General features: G+C 42.7%; 1 protein-coding gene across 6 annotated transcripts in view; it reads right to left on the bottom strand.

The window, feature by feature from the left end:
* Nucleotides 1-17,416, bottom strand: part of IQCK (IQ motif containing K) — a 271,465-nt gene that overhangs the window by 155,135 nt on the left and 98,914 nt on the right. For all 6 annotated transcript variants that reach the window (XM_049904899.1, XM_049904892.1, XM_049904893.1 and 3 more), the window contains one exon: nt 3,350-3,461. In XM_049904899.1, the coding sequence (XP_049760856.1) occupies nt 3,350-3,461 (112 nt within the window). The remainder of the gene's footprint in view (nt 1-3,349; nt 3,462-17,416) is intronic.

Genomic DNA, 17,416 nt, shown 5'->3' with positions numbered 1-17,416 from the left:
TCTACAACAAAAAGACAAATAATTCAATTAAAAACTGGGCAAAGGATATGAACAGACACTATACCAAAGCAGACATTCAAGCGGCTAACAGGCACATGAGGAAATGCCTGCAATTACTAGCCATTAGAGAAATGCAAATCAAAACCACAATGAGATGCCATTTTACCCCAGCAGTACTGGCGTGAATCCCAAAAACCGAAAATAACAAATGTTGGAGAGGCTGTAGGGAGATTGGAACTCTTATGCACTGCTGGTGGGAATGCAAAATTATACAACCATTTTGGAAAACAATATGGCACTTCCTTAGAAAGCTAGAAATAGAAATACCATATGACCCAGCAATCCCACCCCTAAGAATATATCCTAGAGAAATAAGAGCCGTCACACAAATAGACATATGCACATCCATGTTCACTGCAGCATTGTCCACAATAGCAAGAAGAGGGAAACAACCTAGATGCCCACTGACAGATGAATGGATACACAAACTGTGGCACATACACACAGTGGAGTACTACGTAACGATAATGAACAATGATGAATCTGTGAAGCATCTCACAGCATGAATGAATCTGGAGGGTATTACGCTGTGTGAAATAAGTCAATTACAAAAAGATGAATACTGTATGAGACCACTACTATAAAAACTCATGAAAAGCTTTACACACAAAAACAATTTTTGGCGGTTACGAGGGAGGGGTAGGGATGGAAAAACACTAAACGGATGATAGCTAAGTGGTAACTTTGGTGAAGGGTAAGACAGTGCACAATACTGGGGAAACCAGCATAAATATCCACAGCAAGGTCATGGAAGCCCCATAGACACATCCAAACTCCCTGAGGGACCAAATTGCTGGGCTGAGGGCTGTGGGAACCATCGTCTTGGGGAACATCTAGCTCAACTGGCATAACATAGTTTATAAAGAAAATGTTCTATATTCTACTTTGGTGAGTAGCATCTGGGGTCTTAAAAGCTTGTGGGCAGCCATCTAAGGTACTCCACTGGTGACTGAAAGAAACTAAAGACACAAGAGAAAGATCAGTCCAAAAGACTAATGGACCATGACCACCACAGCATCCACCAGACTGAGTCCAGTACAACTAGATGGTGGCTGACTACCACCACTGACTGCTCTGACAGGGATAACAATAGAGGGTCCCAGACAGAACTGGAGAAAAATGTAGAACAAAATCCTAACTCACAAAAAAAGACCAGGCTTACTGGCCTGGCAGAGACTGGAGAAACCCCAACAGTATGGCCCCTGGACACCCTTTTAGCTCAGAAACAAAGTCACTCCTGAGGTTCACCCTTCATCCAAAGATTAGACAGGCCCATAAAACATAAAGAGACGTGCCAGATCAGACGCAGGAGGGGACAGGAAAACTAGTAATAGGGAACCCAAGGTCCAGAACGGAGAGCGCTGACATGTCCTGGGTGTGGCAACCAACGTCACAAAACAATATATGTACGGTTTAATGAGAAGCTAGTTTGTTCTGTAAACTTTCATATAAAGTACGATAATAATTAAAAAAAAAATCATGACACCAGTCCAGTGGTTGACTGGAATGACATTCATGGTAGTTTAAGGGAAAAGGTGGATTATATAATAGAATGTAAAGATAACCCCATTTTTAATAATATATGAATATATATCTGTTTGCATCTTTTAGTACTGGAAAAAGTACAGCAGGATATTGTTATGGATTAAATTGTTCCCCCCAAAAGATATGTTGAAGTCCTAGCGCCCATACCTTTGAAAATAGTTTTTCTTTGAAGATGTTTTTGGTTAAATTAATGAGGCTATAAAAAAAAAAAAACCCACTACCATCGAGTTGATTCCGACTCATAGGCTATAGCAGAATAAAAAAAACCTATTGCCGTCGAGTCAATTCTGACTCATGGTAACCGTATAGGACAGAGTAGAGCTGCCGCATAGAGTTTCCAAGGAGCACCTGGTGGGTTTGAACTGCCAACTTTTTGGTTAGCAACTGTAGCTTTTAACCACTATGCCACCAGCGTAGAGTGGCCCTAATTCCTTCCGAGTGGTGTCTCATAAAAAAAGGAGAACAGATATGGAGACCATCACACAGGGAGAAGACACACACCATGTGAAGATGCAGCTGATAGTCAAGGAATGCCAAGAAACACCAGGGCTACCAGAAGGTGGAAGAGATAAGGACAGGCCTTCCTGTAGAGCTGATATAGTCTGGCCATTGTCCTGAATTTGGACTTAGAGCCTCCAGAACTGTAAGACAATAAATTTCTGTCCTTTAAAGCCACCTACTTTGTGGTATTTTGTCATGGTAGCCTTAGGAAACTAAGGCAAATATATGCCAAAATATTAACAGTGGTAGAATTTCTGGGTGTTTTTTTTTTCCCCCTTTCTAATTTTCTTACTGTGAATACATAGTAATTTAAAGTTTAAAAATTAAAAAGGATGAAAGCAAATGGGACAAAATGGTGATACTTGCTTATGATTAAAAAAAAAACACCAAACCCTTTGCTGTAGAGTTGATTCTGACTGACAGCAACCCTACAGGACAGAGTAGAGCTGCCCCATAGGGTTTCCAAGGAGTGGCTGGTAGATCCAAACTGCTGACCTTTTGGTTAGCTTGGTTAGCAGCCGAGCTCTTAACCCCTATGCCACCGGTGGGCTCCTCGATAGGTGATGGGTATTTGTTATATTATTCTTTGTACTTTAATGTGTGTGTATATTTTAATTTCTAAAAAAAAAAGGCGGTGTGGCGGAGGACAAGCAAAAAGCACAGTTTAAATTCTGACACACAATCGACAACTTAGAAGAATAAACGACCCATCATGTTGATGTTGTTGGTGCAGTCAAGTCGATTTCGACTCACAGTGACTCGATCTGACAGAGTAGAGCTGCCCCATGGGGTTTTCCAAGCTGTAATCTTTACGGAAGCAGATCACCTTATCTTTCTCCTGTGGAGCCACTGGGTAGGTTTGAACTGCCAACTTTTCAGTTAACAGCCAAGTGCTTAACCACTGTGCCAGCAGGGCTCCTAACACATTGATAAACACCATGTTTCCAAAAAGAAGGGTTATTTTTAATGCGTTGCAAATTTAAAAAAGAGGCCTGCAGACAAAGGTTGACAGTGAATTTGTCCCTGAGTGAGGGAAATGTCCATGTGAATTGTACCACATCACCTCTGTTGTTCCAGAGCCGAATTCTGACATTCAGCTGCTTCTACAATACCTTACCATAGACAAATGGAATTCCATGTACTCACGAGGACCTGTAAAACCTCAGAGGGCTTCTTTCTTGAGCCTCGGATAAGAATTGGACTTTTCCTGAATCAACTAGGGACTGTGAATCCAGCAACTGACCTTTTCGTTCTTGTTTGGCCCAGAAAATTTTGACTCGCTGGCGAATGTGTTTCTCCTCATGCAGTTTCTTCTGCCACTGACGCAATTCTTGAATCTCAGGATCACAGCGAGCCTGGAAAATGTCCGCAAAGCTTCAGTTCCTTTTCTACATACTTACTGCTCAATAGCCCACTAACCCTGCATGGAACATCCTTCAAAGACCAATTTAACTTTTGATCCTACACGAATCATTGTTCTACATGAGTCACCCACACCCCTAGAGCCCACGTAATATCTGAGTGTTAATGAGGTTGTGGGAAGATTTGCTATATTAATGGTAGGTCAAGAACATTCTAGATCTGTGCTATCTGCTAGTCCCATATGTGATTTTAAATTTCCTTGCAGTCTCATTGAAAAAAGTCAAAAGAAACAGGTGGAATCATTTTTAAGAATATATTTCATTTTACCTAACATATCCAAAATATGATCATTTCAACATGTACTCAATATAAAAAATTATTAATGCGATATTTTACTTTCTTTTTTTCCATCCTCAGTCATGGAAGTCTGGTGTGTAGTTTACACTGACTGCACATCCCAGTTTGGACTCGTTGCATCTGAGTGCTCGAGAGTCACATGCAGCTGGTGGCTACAGTCTACAGTCAGCACAGTTCTAGGTCACTCACAGCTAAGGGATTAGCCACAGTTCAGTTTAACACCTATTGCCCGAGTGTATACTGCATACTGGGTTTAGGAGTAGAGAGACAATTACTAATAATTTTAATAATTATTATTGTCACTCACATTTATGGAGTATACTTACGATGTTTCCAGGCATTGTTTAAGTGTATTATAAGTTTTAATCCTTAAAACAACCCAATAAGGCAGGAATTGTTGTTCCCATCTTACTGATGAGCAAACAGAGAGCTTAGGTAACTTGTCAAGTCACACAGCTAGGAAACAGCAGACCTGGGATTCAAACTTAGGCAGACTGGTCCCAGCTGCCTTTGTGGGACCTAGAGCCTAGTAGGACACATGAGTGAGGGTATCAGAATCCAGGTGTTACGGAAACACAGAGGGGGCATCTAACTGAGCCTGGAGTGGTCAGAAAATACTTCATAGAGGAAATGACTCCTGGGTGGGATTTGAAGGATGAACTAGAGTTAGCTATGGGAGAAGGGGGCGGAGGGTAATGGTGTTCCAGGGAGAGGCATCAGCCTGTGCAAAGGTGTGCAGGTGTTAAACGGTCCTGGGTGATCCGGCACAGAAAAACTCCCCACTCTCACTCTTCCCTTTCCTGCTTTATCCTTCCACTTTCCAGTTGCTGGAGGCATTGCTCTGACAAAATGGGTTCTGAGGCAGGAAGTTACTTGATGCCTGTGGATGCGTGTCAGTGTTATTCTGAAAAATAGTTCAAAGTCCCAAAAGAAAGCTGCGAGACATCCTGACAAACAAAAGACCACATTTTCCAAAGAAGTTCCAGTGATAATGCCTTCCTGACTGGGCTCTTTAGATGCACCATTAAACATGGCTTCTTTGGAGTGTTCCTTATTTAATTTGCTCCGTTCATCTAAAATGTGGTAGCGGCTTTATATTCTGGGGAATATACCATAATAAGCATGTGTAAGTGGGGATATTATATACCCCCATGCCCAGACCAGTGTCCCCTTCTAGGCAGTAGCCCCTTCCCCTATACGCAGGGATCCTGGGTGCCCAGAGAGAAGAGCTGCCTGCTTGTTTGTTTCTCTCCTGCTGATCTGACAGTCAGAACTGCTGCCTCAGCTGCTGGGAGGGATGCAGGAGAAACTGAAGCAGAAATGGAAAGCTCACGTACCTGCAGCCCCAGCATCTAAGGAGAATGAGTCAAGGGAGCCAAGGGTCGCGGCAGACTAGAGAGCACAGACTCATCTCAAGGGGCCAGTTACTCCTCAGGTCCGTGACTGTGGTGATGCTGAGAAGCCAGGGCTACACCTCCTGGTCTCCCAGACCATCACTGGGTCTTGTGACTTCCTATCTTGGCACTCAGACCTTGGTTTCCTACTGTGGTCAGTGCAGTCCTTTGAGGGAGTCTAAGCTAGGTTCTCAAGTTTCAACTTTTAAAGTCACCCACATATCTACCTCTCCAGGACTCAAATACAGTCCCCAGAAAGGCGAGGTGGAGTCGAGTTTCACCTTTAGCTACCTCACAGCCCCAGCACTACCATCCCCTTTTGTTTCTCCCCTGTCAGTAGAGGGGCCACCTCTTCCTCCATTCTTAGTCATTTTACTGTGGGGGTCTTTTTGCCCTTCCATCCTTCAGGGTAACCAGTAACCCCGACGGGTTCCTATAACTAGGAATCTTGAGATTGCGGTTGGGGTGATCTCAATCTCTTCCCTCCCAGAAAGTTCTGGATTATATTGTTTGGGATGTTTACGATGAATGTATATTGTTTTAGGAATACAACAGGGGTTTAAATTTTAAGTAACAGGCTGCTGAGAGGCAAACAAGAGTTCTTTAATTTAAAAATAACTGATGAATTTTCCCCATAATCCCTTGGCTCTCAACCACTTAAATATTCAATGAACAGAAACACCCATTTCCCCAACAGTCTGGAAGCTTGCACTTGTTCACAGTGCAGGGTGCTCATCAGAGGATGATCTTCCTCTGTTTGGCCAGAGCACCCTTCATCTTTTCCTATAAGCCCTTCACTTCCAAATGAGGATGGCTACCTACCCACGTAGAATACAGCAGCCTTGTTAGTTAGGCTTGTTTGCTAGCTTCTCGTTACCAGGAAAGCCTGGATCCCTAGAGAAGGCTTTTGTTAGTCCTGGGGAAAGCATGGACCCATTGCGCCGGGCTAATCCCAGGTATTATTATCACGATTAGGGAATCCATTTAAATGGCAGTGGTCATGTCAATCAGCAAATTCCACAGAGTGCAGGGTAATGTCAACACGTAACACAAAACAAGGGCTCCCTTAGCATGGGCTTCTTATTTTTACTTCTATAAATTACTGTATGGGTCCATCTGGTCTTCCAAAATAGGCACACTGGGTATTATATATTTTATTGTGTACTTGACTTTGGAGTAAGGTCAGAAAGAAAAGTTCTTCACGGATATGAATTTTTTGTAAATGCCCATGAAACCATCAAATTCAAATATAATTACATAAACATAATTATATGCTACTCTTAACCAATATAGGCTACCATATTGGTTAAGATAGTCAATTTGTGATCAGACAGTCTGAGGTTGAATCTCAGCTCTGCAAATTACGAGCTTAGGAACCTTGAGCAAGCTACTTAAACTCTCTGAGCTTCAATTTCCTCATCTGTAAGATGGGATAATATAAATATCTCCTTCATTAGGTTGGTGTGAAAACAAACCGAGATAATACATGTAAAGTGTGAAAACAGTGTCTGACACACAGCAAGGTCTCACCACACTGGAAATTTCTTAAATAAATTAAAAAATGAATCCAAATAATCTGTCTTCATGAGATTTGAATACCATAAATCTGTTAATACATGGAACCAAGTGGCTGAGGAGCCAAAGATTGATAAAATTGAAAGTGGGGCCTCTTCCCACGGGTTTACAAAGTACAGTAAAACCTGTGAAAACTGGGACCTGTGTAAGACGGAGACCTGTCAGAGAAGGAAAACTCAAATATTCTCCACTAAAACGAGCGCTAGCAAGTGCTAAGACCGCACCCTGTCAAAGGGAGAGCACTTGCGAGATGTGGAAAAACAAGGCAATCCCAACGAGTTCCAGCTCTTGAAGGTTTCACTGTATCACATACATCAATGACTTTATAATTTTATAACTTTGGGCACTGGTCTGCTGGTTGAGAGGTATTGGGGCTGTGGGGTGGTGGATGCAGGGAGGGAGTGAGAGAGGCATTTCCCTTCATAGAGCTATGCTTCTGAATTCCTCTTAGCTCAGTTGTTTTTCCTGCTTCTTGGCAAAACAGATGAAAACATAGCAACAGTTACCCTCTCTGGATGATTCCCTGGAGTTTTTCTAATTGTTCTGTGGGAAAATACTTAGTGTATTATAGGTGCTGGCAAGCTGCTGGAGAAGTAACAGGATGGACAGCCCTTCAATAATGCTCGCAAGAGTGAACCTCTGACTTGGCACGAGGTGCCTCACGGAAGTTTCTTAGTACATTTTTGACGTGACCTGACATACTAATGGTTATACTAGATGGTTTTATACTTAAGAAAAGCAGATTTCAACATAAAGGCAATATGTGTTTGCCAACTCTCTTTTAATTACCTAATAAAATATTCAGAATTCCCAACTTTTTCATGAATTCAATTCTTCTCTTTGTAAGGAAGCTTCATGACTTCTCAGGTCTTTGGCAAAACAAAACAGAAGTTGGTTTCTCATCTGGTAGTTACTACTGTTCCTTATTATTTTTAATAAACTAAAAAAAAAACTTGTAGATATTATATGGAGCCCTGGTGGCTCAGTGGTTAAGAGCTTGGCCGCTAACCAGAATGTTGGCAGTTTGAATCCATCAGCCGCTCCTTGGAAACCCTGTGGGGCAGTTCTCCTCTGTCCTGTAGGGTTCCTGTGAGTCAGAATGGACTTAACAGCAATGGGTTTTGGTTTTAGATATTACATATTTCCTCACATTGTAGAGATGTTACATGATATTTAACTGCAGTACAACATACTGCCACTTAGAGGTTAGCTGGGACTTTCAAATGGTGGGTTTTGGCTCATTGTTGTTGTTATCTGCCATTGAGTTGGCCCCAACTCATGAAAATCCCATGCACAACAGAACGAAATGCTACCCAGTCCTGCACCGTTCCCGTGATTGGTTGCAGATCAGACTGCTGTGATCCAGAGTTTTCATTGGCAGATTTTTCAGAAGTAGACCAACCAGGCCTTTCTTCCTAGTCCATCTTAGTCTGGACGCTCCACTGAAATCTGTTCAGCATCATAGGAGCACCATGCAAGCCTCCACTGACAGACGGGTGTCGGCTGTACATGAAGTGCACTGGTCAGGGACTGCACCTGGGTCTCCTGCATGGAAGGCAAGAATTCTATCACTGAACCACCAATGCCCATTGTTGTTGTTGGGAGGTGCTGAAGAGTTGATTTTCAACTCATGGCAACCCAATGTGATAGGGTTGTAGGCTGTAATGAAACCCTGGTGGTGTAGTGGTTAAGAGCTATGGCTGCTAACCAAAAGGTCAGCTGTTCAAATCCACCAGGTACTCCTTGCAAACCACATGAGGCAATTCCACTCTGTCCTATAGGGTTGCTATAAGTCGGAATTGACTCCGGCAATGTTTTTTTTTTTCTTTTTTTTAATCTTTACAGAAGTAGATCCCAAGGTCTTTTTTCTCATGGAGCCACTAGATGAATTCAAACCGTCAACCTTTTGGTTAGTAGATTTTTTTAAAACCATTTTGTCACCAAGGCTCCTTTTAATACATCATTAGTAAGTAGTAAATTCAGTATAGTGGGTAGTGAATAGCATTTAAAAAAAAAAATCTAAGCAAATAAAAAATAAGTCATTCTTTCATCATTAAGTAAAGGATCTTCTCTGTCCCTGGTAATGTTTTTTGCTTTGAAGTCTATTTTATCTGATATTAATAATTCTATGCCTTTCTTTTGGCTAATATCTGTGTGGTATATATTTTTCCATCCCTTTATTTTCAACCATTCCAGGTCATTTTGTGTTGCCTGTACCTCTACCATAAACCAAAAAACCAAATGCATTGCCACCGAGTCGATTCTAACTCATAGTGACCCTACAAGGAGCATCTGGTGGATTCGTACTGCTGACGTTTTGGTTAGCAGCCAAATGCTTAAACACTGCACCACCAGGGAGGTGTATTTCTTCTTAATCCAATCTGAAAAACAGACAAGTACTTAGTCTGTTTACTTAGCCTACTTATTGTGACTAATATTTGTGTTTATTTCTCTCATCTTATTATTTGTTTATCATGCTTTTTCTTTCTTCCTGTTTTTCTTGCATGTTTTCGATTACATTGAATTTTTTATTCCACTTCTACTTATTTGTTACTTCACATTCTATTTTCATTCTTTAATAAGTTGTACATGTAACAATTAACTTAAAGCAAAAATCTAGCCCATCTAGCCTCCTCCCAAACAATACCAAGACTTTAGAATGTTTTAACTCCAGTCTTCCCACGCTCAACCTTCATTGCCTATTGTCTAGTATTTTAGCTTCACCTCATTTATTTTCCATTGGTCCTATTTTCTTTTTTAATAGTCAATGCCTGTTTATATCTATCACCTTCCTCATTTCATCATTGTATCTTGCATCCTACTCTTTTCTTATGGGTCCAGTTTCCTCCTAACTGAAGTATATCATTTAGCAGTTCAGTGAGAGATGCAAGTGTCTAAAAATGTCTTTCTTTAGCCCTTGCTCTCGAATGATAATTTACTGGGTATACAACTCTAGGTTGAGTGTCACTTTCCTCAGGATTACCCATAACCCATTGCTGTCGAGTCTATTCCGACTCATAGCCACCCTCGATTAGAAGATATTATTTCGCTGTCTTTCTGGCACGTACCACTGCTCATTAGATGTTCATAGTCATTCTCACTGTTTTTGTAGGTAACGTTCCTTTTAAGATTGCTTTTGAGGCTTCTCCTTGGCATTTCACATTTTAACCCTGTTGCATTTTGGTGAGGTTTTGTCCTTATTTATCTAGTTCAAGATTCATGTTTCTTCAACTTTGGTATTGACTCACTCATATCTCTTTGAATATTGCCTCTCCCCCATTTATTCTATTGTCTACTTCTGGAATTCCTATTGACTTATGTTGGAACTTCACATTCTGTCCACCTCATCTCTTAACTGCTTTATTCACACTTCGCATCTCTTTCTGCTGCATTCTGGTGGCTTTCCCAGATCTGTCTTCTAGCTTACTAATTACTCCTTCAGCTGTATGTATCTACTACTTAAAGCATAAGCAAAGTATGGTCCATGGATTAGCGGTATCAGCATCACCTTGGAGCTTCTTATAAATGGAACACCATGGACTCTACCTGAGACCTATTAAATCAGAATTTAATAGGGGGTGAGCCCAGGAATGTGTTTTAACAAACCCTACAGGTGATCGTGATGCTTACTGAAGTTTGAGAAGCATTGCTTTAGCCCTTTCATTAAATTGTTTTCATTTCTAGAAGTGGTATTTAGTTATTTTTCAAATCTGTTCCCCCCCCCCCTTTTTATACTACCCTGCTCTTTCAGCAAGGTTTACCTTCTTTTTGTGTGTGGGAAATCTGTATAATCATTTTGAACACACTTATTTCATAGTCTCAGACTGTACTATTCTGCTATTCTTGGGGGGCCAGGTTCTTCAGTTGGTTGTATTTACTAACTCCTCCTTCCCTTCCTTGTTGGTTTATTTTTTTTTATTGTGAGTTCATAAGCACTGAGGATCTTAATTCCAAGTTTGCCCAGGTCTGAAGTCATGTCTCTTATTCAAAGATCAGTAAATTATATTTTGTAAAGGGCCGGATAGTAAATATTTTTGGTTTTGCAGACTATATGACCTGTCAGGATGACTCAATTCTGCCATTGTAGTGTAAAAGCAGCCATAAATGATACCTAAGCCAATGGACATGGATGTATTCAATAAAACTTTATTTATAAAAACAGGCAGTAGGCCAGATTTGGCCCATGGGCGATAGAGTGTTGACTCGTCCTGCTGTTATCCTTGACTGGTCATTAGCACTGTAGCCTCCAGCTTCCTTTATTGCCTCTCCCATCCCTCTCTCTCTATATATATACTGCAAAAACATTGTTAAGACTATTTCCCAACCTTACCCAACGATAGTGAGATCACTTAGGCCACTTGTTAAAAACAGAATCCCGAGCCCTTGACCCACAGATTCTGATTCAGTACATGTGCAGTAGAGCCAAGGCTTCAGATTGTTTGACAAGAACCCAGGTGATTCTAATGGTCTGACAAGTTCAGGAAACCCTGCTGTAATGGAAGAGAATGCTAAGAATAAACTGAAGGTTTAAAGCTGACAAAGCAACCACCCTAACATCTGTGTGGCTTTTCATTTCAGTTCTTACTCACAAAATGCCATGTTGGTTATTGCAAATCCTTAAAATCTGAGTCACGCAGGACCACTCAAGCCATTAGTGTGCGGTCAGGAAGCATGATCTGTGGGGCTTGTGAACAGCAGCTGCTTTTTGGTAGGGTGGACTTTTTTCAGTGCAGAACCTAGAAAAGCCTCCCAGGAAGCCACACCTATTTTCTGTTAAAGTCCCTTTAATAATAAGGCCTTATCACAGTACATTCTTGAAAGAAAACTGCATTTCCCTCAACAGCTCAGTGACGGCAGTTCAGATAAAGTTCATCCAGCTTTTCTTAGCACTTGTTTACCCAGATCATCAGGGAATGAATAAGCTGCAAAAGCAGTTAAGGTATCCGATAAAAATTTCCAATGATTTATAGGGTTAAATTACAGGAAAATCATTGTGCGTATTATTGCACAAAGCTTTTGATTGCTTCTTTACCATCAGTACTCCGGGCTGACATTTATGTCGTGTTTCCCGTGCTCCAGCACTGTGTAGGTGCTTTATACATATTATCTCTTAGTCCTCAGAACAGGGATTGCCATCCCCATTTTCAATGAGAAAACTGAGGCACAGAGAGCCGAAATAACTTGCCTAAGCTTGTAAGAGATGTAGCCAGTACTTGAACTTGAGTAGTCTGAGTCTAAAATAGTGGTTCTCTACTGACTGCACGTTGGAATCGCTTGGTTGAGCGTTAAAAAAAATACTGGTACCTGAGTCCGGCCACCACAGGTTCTGATTTAACCGGGCTGGATTTTTACAGTTGCTCAGGTGTTTCTACTGTGCAGCCAGGGTTGGAACCACTGCTGTTAAGTGTGGACACTTAACACTATCACCATGGTTGAGACTCTCATCTGTGTGGCCCTCAGACTAGCAGTCTCAGCAACCTCCAGGAATGTGTTAGAAATGCAAATTCTTAGGCCCCATGCCAAATCTACTGACTCAGACTCTCTGGGGTTGGGGCCCAGGAATCTGTTTTAACAGACCCTGCAAATGGAAACCCTCGTGGCATAGTGGTTAAGTGCTATGGCTGCTAACCAAAAGGTCAGCAGTTCAAATCCACCAGATGCTCCTTGGAAACTCTATGGGGCAGTTCTACTCTGTCCTATAGGGTCGCTATGAGTCACAGTCGACTCGACGGCAATGGGTTTGGTTTTGGTTTTGGTTTGCAGATAGTTCTGATGCAGGCTAACATCTGAGAATCACCATGCTGTGCCCCTGGTTAATCCTGTCTCCCCGTATCCCTGGCCCTTTGAAAGCCTGGCCACATCTCTCATTAAGTGGTGCCATCCATCCTCTGCCCCCTTGAATCTAGACAGCCCTTGTGACTTGCTTTGACCAACAGAATGTAACTGAAGTGATGATGTGCAAGTTCCAGAATCAAGGCTTCAAGGCTGAAGCTTCTGGGTTTTACCTTCTTGGAGTGTTTCTGCCATAATGTAAGGAAGCTGGTCTGGTCTACTGGAGGATGAAAGGTCACTTGGAGGTGAACCAAAGTGCCTCTGCCAACAGCCAGCACCAACTGCCAGACACATGAGTGAGGTCAACTCAGACCCTCCAGCCCAGCCCAGTCACAGCTGAATGCAGGTGTGAGTGAGCCCAGGAGAAACCAGCAGAGGAACTGCCCAGCCAAGCTACAGGCAGCATGAAAAAGCATACTGTTGCTTTAAGTCATTGTGTTTTAAAAAAAAAAAAATTTTTTTTTTTTTTTTTTTTTTTTATTGCTCAGCAAAAGGGACCTTATATAAGGAGTTATGCAATTTACCCCTGACATTTTTTTTTTTTTTGCCTTGAAGGGAAACTGGCTGGTCTTTTAAAGAAAAGGGCTCTAGGAAATTTGGGAATTTGGCTGATACTGCTTACCAGGCAAGGAGGCCTGGTGGTGCAACGGTTAAGCACTCAGTTAAGGTTGGCAATTCAAACTCACCCAGAAGCTCTATGAGAGAAAGACCTGGCGATGTGCTCCAATAAAGATTACAGCCTAGGAACCCCTATGGGGTAGTTCTACTCTGTCACATGGGGTCACTATGAGTTGAAATTGACTCAGCAGCACTTATCAACAACACCACTTGCCAGGCAGGAGTCCTTGGGTGGCACAAATGGTTAAGCACTCAACTACCAGCTGAAAGGTAGACATTTTGAATCTACCCAGAGGACCCTAAGAAGACAGGCCTGGAGATCTGCTTCCCAAATGTCAGAGTCAAGAAAGCCCTATGGAGCAGTTCTACTCTGCACACATGGGGTTTCCATGAGTCAGAAATGACTCAGCAGCAACTAACAACAACTTACAAGACAGAGCACTAAGTGCTTTTTATGTGACTTTATGGGGATGTGACCTGAGTAGTCGTACAAGGCCCCAGGCTTAAAATGGCCCATATTTGGTTTAATGCTCTGCAGTTGGTGGTGGTGGTGGTGGTGTTGTTAGGTGCCGTTGAGTCGGTTCCAACTCATAGTGACCCTACTACGTACAACAGAACAAATACTACCCGGTCCTGTGCCATCCTCACAATTGTTGTTATGCTTTAGCCCGTTGTTGCAGCCACTGTGACAATCCAACTTGTTGAGGGTCTTCCTCTTTTTCGCTGACCCCCTACTCTACCAAGCACGATGTGCTTCTCCGGGGACCGGTCCCTTCTGATAACATGTCCATAGTATGTGAGATAAAGTCTCACCATCCTTGCTTCTAAGGAGCATTCTGGCTGTACTTCCTCCAATACAGATTTGTTTGTTCTTCTGGCAGTCCATGGTATATTCAGTATTCTTCACCAACACCACAATTCAAAGGTGTCAACTCCTCTTCGGTCTTCCTTATTCAAATATTGTCCAGCTCTCACATGCATATGAGGCGATTGAAAACACCATGGCTTGGATCAGTCACACCTTAGTCCTTAAAAGTGACATCTTTGTTTTTTAACACTTTAAAGAGATCTTTTGCAGTACATTTGCCCAATGCAATGCATCTTTTGATTTCTTGACTGCTGCTTCCATGGATATTGATTGTGGATCCAAGTAAAATGAAATCCTTGACGGCTTCAATCTTTTCTCCGTTTATCATGATGTGGCTTATTGGTCCACTTGTGAGGATTTTTGTTTTTTCATGTTGAGGTGTAATTCATCCTGAAGGCTGTGGTCTTTAATCTTCATCAGTAAGTGCTTCAAGTCCTCTTCACTTTCAGCAAGGAAGGCTGTGTCATTTGCATATTGCAGCTTGTTAATGAGTCTTCCTTCAAGACTTCAAGTTACTACCTAGAAATTCTTAGTAATTTTGAACAAAGGGCCCTTCATTGTCATTTTGCACTGGGTCCTGCAAATTATGTAGCAGTCCTACTAACCCATAGTTTTCTTATTTAGTCCTTACAGCAACCCAAGGAACTAGTCGTTGTTGTTAGCTGCCATCGAATCAATCCCGACTCATGGCAACCCCATGTGCTACAGGATTGGACCATTGTGGTCATTGGATTTTCACTGGCTGATTTTCAGAAGTAGATTGCCAGGCCTTTCTCCCTAGTCTGTCTTCATTTGGAAGTTTTGCTGAAATCTGTTCAGCCTCACAGCAACACGTAAGCCTCCACTGACAGAAGAATGGAGGCTGTGCTTGAAGTGCCTCGGCTGGGAATTGAACCCAGGTCTCTTGTATGGAAGGCAAGAATTCTACCACTGAGCCATCGCTGCCCTCCTAGGAACGAGAGTTCATTATTATTATCAGCCCACATTTTACAGATAAGGAAAATGAGGCTTGGAGAAGTTAAATACTAATCCAAGGTCACATGGCAAGGGAGGTAGGATGGTACTCAGGTGTCTCAAACTCCTGAGTCCCGACACCAACGCACTGTGGTGAACCCTGTGACTCAGTGAGCTAAACCCTGAGCTTGTTTATCAGTCTTTGTTACATACTTGGGACAGGCTGTGACTGAGCTACTAAAAAGGGGGTGGTTCAGCTGAAAGTCTGACAAGCTGGTAAGGCATTTCCCGAGCATACTAAGGAAAATCAATTTGCAGATATAACCCAGAGTATATTTAAACAACGACAGGACCAGGCCGGGGGAGGGGGGGGAAGGGGGGAAGGGCTTGGCCTGGGAAGCTGGGTCCAAAGCAGCCCAAACTCACTATTTATAGGCTGTGGCCTATTTTGGCCTGCCGGTTGGCAAATGGAAGTTGCCCTGAGAACGGGGCCTGGAAACTGACAATGGAAACCAGGCGCCTTCATTTTGAGGTATGGCTGGACTCATGCTGGGCACAGACAAAGGTTTTTCTGATGAGCTGAAGGACATTTTGCAAAACAGGACTTTCCAAAAAGTCTTTGACAGGGAATACAAAAAAAAAAAAATTAAGAAAAACCATCAGCAAACAATCGGGAACATATTCTTATGGAAGTAAATACATGGATCAGATCACATCCAAAGAGAGCTAGCATTTATTGATGTCTGAACCATGGGCCAAGCACGGGGTGGATTAACCAGTAAACAAGTTACACACGGGTAAGTAATAAGTAAACACAAGCAAGCCCGTGCTTACCTTGCTTATTGGGTAATCCACCCTGGCCAGGCACTGTGCTAAGCACTTGATGTGCACCATTTCATTTATAACCTCACATATAACCTATTATCCCCATTTTACAGGAAAGGAAACTGAGGCTAGGAAAATTAAGTAGTTTACTGAACATCACAGGGCTGGTAAGCCATGATCCAAACCTGCATCATGGCACCCCATCCCTCCAGGCTGTCACCTATGACACTGCTTCTCCACCTTTAACGTGCACAGGCCTGGGGGTCTCGTTAACATGCAGATTCTGATTCAGGAGGTGGCATGGGGTCGGGGGGGAGGCCTGGAATTCTGCATTTCTAACCAGTTTCCAAGTGATAGTACTGGTCCATGAACCACAATTTGAGTAGCGAGGATGTAGGCTGTTACAGTAGTTTTCCTGCATCTGCATTTATCCTCCTACAACCCGTTCTCTTCATGGCAGCCTGAGTTACTGTTCAGTTGTTATCCACTGCTGAATAACAACCCCTGAACTTAGCAGATTAAAACAACAACATTGTTATCTCACACAGTTTCTGCTGGTCAGGAATCCAGTAGTCACTTGGCTGAAAGGTTCTGCCTTTGATTTCTCATGAGACTGCAGTCAGGATATGGGCTGGAACTGCAGTCATCTGAAGACTTGCCTGGGCTAGAAGATCCCCTTCCAAGATGGCTCATTCACAAGGCTGATGGCAAGAGGCCTCCGTTTCTTCTCATATAGGCATCTCTGTAGGGCTGCTCATGACATGGCAGCTGGCTTCCCCCAGCAAAAATGATCCGAAAAAAGAGAGAGACCAAGACTGCAGTGTCCTTTATAACCTAATCTTGGAAGTGGCACATGATTGTTGTTAGCTGCTGCTCAGTCAGGCTCGACTCATGGCAGCCCCATGGACAATAGTATCAGACTGTTGTGACCCATAGGGTTTTCAGTTGCTGATTTTGGGGAGCAGATCATCAGGCCTTCCTTCTTACTCCATCTTAGCCTGGAAGCTCTGCTGGAACCTGCTCAGCATCAGAGCAACATGCAAGCCTCCACCAAAAGATGGGTGTCGACTATGCTTGACATGCATTGGCTGGGAATTGAACCCAGGTCTCTCCCATGAAACGTGAGAAGTCTACCACTAAATCAATACTGCCTTTGGCACACCATTAAACCCATTGTCCTCAAGTGGATTCCGACTCCTGGCAACCCTATAGGACAGAGTAGAGCTGCCCCATATGGTTTCCAAGGAGTGGCTGGTGGATTCAAACTGCCAACATTTTGGTTAGCAGCCGAGCTCTTAACCACTGCACCACCAGGGCTCCTGGCACACCCTTACTTCTGCCAAATTCTATTGGTCACACATATCAACCCTGGTACAATGTGGGAAGGGATTTCCCAGGAGGGGTTCATCGTGGATCTGGCTACCACAGTTACCCCGATGAAAAGTCAGTTGGATCACATCACTTCCCTGCTCCAGGCCCTATCATTACTTCTAATCAGAGTCAGAATAAAATCCAAAACTCCAAG

Source organism: Elephas maximus, chromosome 12, assembly GCF_024166365.1.
Source record: "Elephas maximus indicus isolate mEleMax1 chromosome 12, mEleMax1 primary haplotype, whole genome shotgun sequence".
Taxonomy (NCBI): domain Eukaryota; kingdom Metazoa; phylum Chordata; class Mammalia; order Proboscidea; family Elephantidae; genus Elephas; species Elephas maximus.
This window is presented reverse-complemented; position numbering and strand designations above follow the sequence as displayed.